This window comes from Nilaparvata lugens, unplaced genomic scaffold, assembly GCF_014356525.2.
Source record: "Nilaparvata lugens isolate BPH unplaced genomic scaffold, ASM1435652v1 scaffold5682, whole genome shotgun sequence".
Classification (NCBI taxonomy): Eukaryota; Metazoa; Arthropoda; class Insecta; order Hemiptera; family Delphacidae; genus Nilaparvata; species Nilaparvata lugens.
Window position 1 is genome coordinate 1 of NW_024091476.1, and position 4,306 is coordinate 4,306.

Below are 4,306 nucleotides of genomic sequence, written 5' to 3' on the forward strand. Positions count from 1 at the left end.
GAATTGATTGATTGATGTGGAATTGTTATTTCAGCAGGGCCTGGACTACCATCCATTCCGTTCGCTGAGCAACATATGGTCTCCATCGACCACCCCCCACCATCACTCCACCATTTGGCAGCCACCAACCTCCAACTAACTCACCCGCCCCCAACAGTAGACTCCCTCCCCCCAACAAACAGCTGATTGGTTCGTTTATCGTGGAGCAAATAGAAATTATCCATCAATCCATTTTGACTGAATTTAATCTGTGTATCAAGCCTGGAACCAGGCCTGAATTTAATTTCCGCATCAAACTTGGAACTGGTTTTATTTCATCTTTTTATAAAATAACCTCTGTCGTAGTCATAACAATAGTTTTGTTTCGAAAAAAATGTACAAAATTTCAATGAAACCTGGTTGTTGAATTACAGTTTCAATAAAATAACAGGTCTGTCAATAACAGGCCTAATAACAGGTCTATTGAATTATAGTTTTAATGAAATAACAGGTCTATCAGTCGTGTGACTGTAGCATATTTGGAAATCTTGTTTCAAAATGACCAGGAATGGTACAAGGTTCATTTATGGTTACATTTGTAACCCTAGTTACATATGTGTGGTTAATTATAGTTTATACAACAGTTAATAATGAGGGACTTTAAAGTACGAATGCTTTAAAGCATGTAGTGTTGAGACACAAGCGAGCGAGCGCGTGTCTAAAACATCTCACGAATGCTTCAAATACCATACCAAATTATAATACTGTTGTATAAATAACTTTTAGTTGCACCTATAAAAATATTGTATCTGGAATTTTTGTTTCAAAATGTCCAAGACTTGAAAAGAACATAATTTATTCATAACCACAAGGTTCATAAAATAACTTCCCAGCAGACTTTTAACGGTAATTAGAATTTTAGGTTTACAAGACTTAAATAGAGCCAGTTTCATTCTGTGACATCAAATTTTATGAATAATTTTCTGTGTCAAATGATTATGTGAATGCTTCCAATCGATTTCACTAGGATTATTCGTTCATTATTTGACTTCAGGTATTCCCATTGACTATATAATAAACTTTGACTTTATTTAGACGTTACTATTAATGGTTCTATGTTGACTGCTCAAAAATAATAGTCCAAACATTTATAATTTTGAGGATTCTCATTGACTGTAACAATAAGTTGACTTATTTCGACGTTATTTCAGATTTTAATCTTATTCACACATTGGAATAAACACACCATATCGTAGTTTTTCATTGACATTATTTATTGTTGACTTTGTATTTTGACTTGGCATTCAGTTTGGTTGGGAATCTACTTGGGAAGGGGTTTTGGGAAAGTTAAAAAAATCTTGATCTGGATAAGGAATGAAATGATGAAATACAATTGTTTGATGAAAGACAGAAAGGAATGATGAACAATTGTTTTGCAATGGTTGGTAATTCGATTGAAAGTACTTAATTGTGGTCAGTTTTATTTGGTTTATTTTTTACGGAGTGACATTTTTGAAATTTTCTAGTGTCATTTGAACGATTCTTCAATTCCAAAACCAAGACTTATTTTGTGAATATAACTATTAAGAAAGGAGAAGAAGTCTTCATACTAACGAAGAGGAATCATGGAATAGATTGATTATTATTCATGGTGGTATAAAATATCTTCAGTTACTCTGTCAAATACGACTTAGGCCTACTTGAGTTGTTTTTTTATTTGATTTTTGATAAGTGAGTAAAATGCTCTTTGAATAAATTCCACTGAGGATTTGAGTAAGAAATCTATTTTCAATATGTTTAGTTATTATGGAAGAGTTAATCTTGGAGAATAGTATGGTCTGAAAGGAGGTTCATTTCGAAGATTCGAGAAAATATTGTTAGTCCTTTGAGTATATTTTTAGTTTGTTAGGGAATAAACTTGGAGAATCGTATGGTGTGGAAGGATGTTTCATTTTAAAGATTCGAGAAAATATTGTTAGTCCTTTGAGTATATTTTTAGTTTGCTATGGAATAATCTTGAAGAATCGTATGGTCTGTAAGGAGGTTTAAAGTTTTAAGATTCTTGGAAACATATTGTTAGTCCTTGAGTTTTTCTCACGTATAAGGTCCAAAGGCTTGTTTTTTATGATTTTCCATGTAGATAGTTTAAGAAAAGAGAACCGTATGTTGAATAATATTTACTCAACATGTTCCTTACAAGATTCATTAATATGTTTCTCTTTAGTGAAGTGGAACCAATACTAGTTGTGGGGAATAAGTAGCTTCCCTTCTTCGAGTCAATTAGTTGTTTAGTTTTTTTTATTTTGTAAGTCCAATTTGTGTTCGAAGTTTATCTTATTTTATTAATTTTCATCTAGTGTCATTGACAACGAATTCTGGAATGCAGCGTCCATGCATTAGTTAGGTACAGTTAGAGATAGGAAATCATCAAGAAAGTTTGGTCTTAACTAATAATTTTCAGAACTATCACATTTTTAAACGATTGGGGAAATATTTTCGTGTTACTTCTCCAAAAATCGTTGCAATATTCAACTATTAAATCAGAAATATCTCATCTCATTCTCAAACGATTGGGGAAATATTTTCGTGTTACTTCTCCAAAAATCGTTGCAATATTCAACTATTAAATCAGAAATATCTCATCTCATTCTCAAACGATTGGGGAAAAATTTTCGTGTTACTTCTCCAAAAATATTAGAAATATTCAACTATTAAATCGTAATACACATTGTTCAAGTAACTATTATGAGATTCTCTACAAACTGTCAGTGTTGATTGAATGGAAAGCTTAGGCGTTCTTTATGAGGAATGATGACAGTTTAAAGTGAATCTCATCCAACATAGGATGCATATATTAAACAATCTTCTATCCAGAAAAAAACAATAAACATTTTTAGGTAAACGTTTTCACAAAATTTCATGTAATAGCGTGATTTCGATTGGAAGCAGATCTAGGGTTACAGCAAATGTTTTTCTCATATAATAAAGTATAATATAAGTTATGTTGATAAATAACTTCATGTTACTCTCCTATTTTATAATGTGTATTAATTTCAATCATTTTTGAAGCGTTTTCATCAGGTTTGTGTTGAATTTAAATCATTAATTGAGAGATAATTTTATTATTCTTACTATATTTTTTTACTTCCAAATGTAATCAACAGAGTTCAATCATTCTGGTTTTAAGATCAATATTACTTTTGAATATTATTCAAAGAGTGACAATTTTAATAGTAACATCTCCTTGTAAAACAGGAGACAATTCAAACGTATTTTTAAAGATTTTCGAATAAGTTTTAATAAATCTACAATTGTCCTTGTTCAACACATGAAGTTATTATTATCAACATCATCATAACTGCTATTATATTATTTTAATTTTAATATTATTCTCATAGAATTCACAATACTCGGATTTGAACTTGAAAATGTTATTCCTTCAAGTGTTTACAGGAAGAAAGCGAAAGAAAAAGGTAAATGTTCAGCATTTGATAAAGTTTTCCAGTAATTTTTCTTGTAAAAATTTATTTTAAATGCATTTCTACGTTCGAATCGTCAAGTAATGATCAGTTATCCAATCCTGTTGAATATTGTTGTATAATATTTGATTTTATATAATATTATGATGGAAAAGTGTTACATTAATAATTTGAAAACAAATCATATTTGCTCCATGATGCTTTTGATCGGATGATTTCTCTGTGTTAGTTGTTAGAACAGTACATTTAATCTTCCATATCAGGCTACTATCTTCACACTGATCGATTAAACCGATTAGTACTTTACTAGAAGCTCAGGTTTTATTTTCTTTTCAATTTTTCTCAACAGAAGAAGCGTTTAATTTGATTGGCTGTTGCTCTTTACATGTTTGTAGTGATTGATGATTGTCAGGGTAGAGTTGACGATTGATTCTATTCAAGAGGAGCGCCAATTGAGTGTTGCTCTCTCTCTCTCTAACTGTATCTGTTTCTCTCTTAATCTATGTAGCGCAAGAGGAATACTGGCAGATATTCTGCCAATTAATGATGGCACAACATTACCAAAGAATAAATTTTGTGTGAAACAAAAACATGTTTCTTATTTTTGTGTGTTCCACCCTACACCCTGATATATAATAAGGAATACAAGGGTTTCGGATAAACACGTTAAATTGTCGGTTATGGCTGCTTAGAAAAACAGTTGTTAGGTCATGTCAGAGGTCTGAAACTGATCAGGTGCGACCTGAAAACTCTGACACCAGACCTGAGACAGCTAGGCCACTCGATATTATTGTTATAAGGAATATTATAAAGTATTTGCTTTATAGACACAACTGATCTAAACAATT

At 31.3% G+C, this 4,306-nt stretch overlaps 1 protein-coding gene across 1 annotated transcript; it reads left to right on the plus strand.

The window, feature by feature from the left end:
• Positions 1 to 34: 34 nt before the first annotated feature.
• LOC120356062 (probable pathogenesis-related protein ARB_02861) lies at positions 35 to 4,048 on the plus strand (the record flags this gene model as incomplete). The annotated part of the gene is given in 1 exon segment (XM_039444867.1): positions 35 to 4,048. A coding segment is annotated over 1 exon segment (105 nt), but the record flags the coding sequence as incomplete, so codon positions are not given.
• Positions 4,049 to 4,306: the final 258 nt, after the last annotated feature.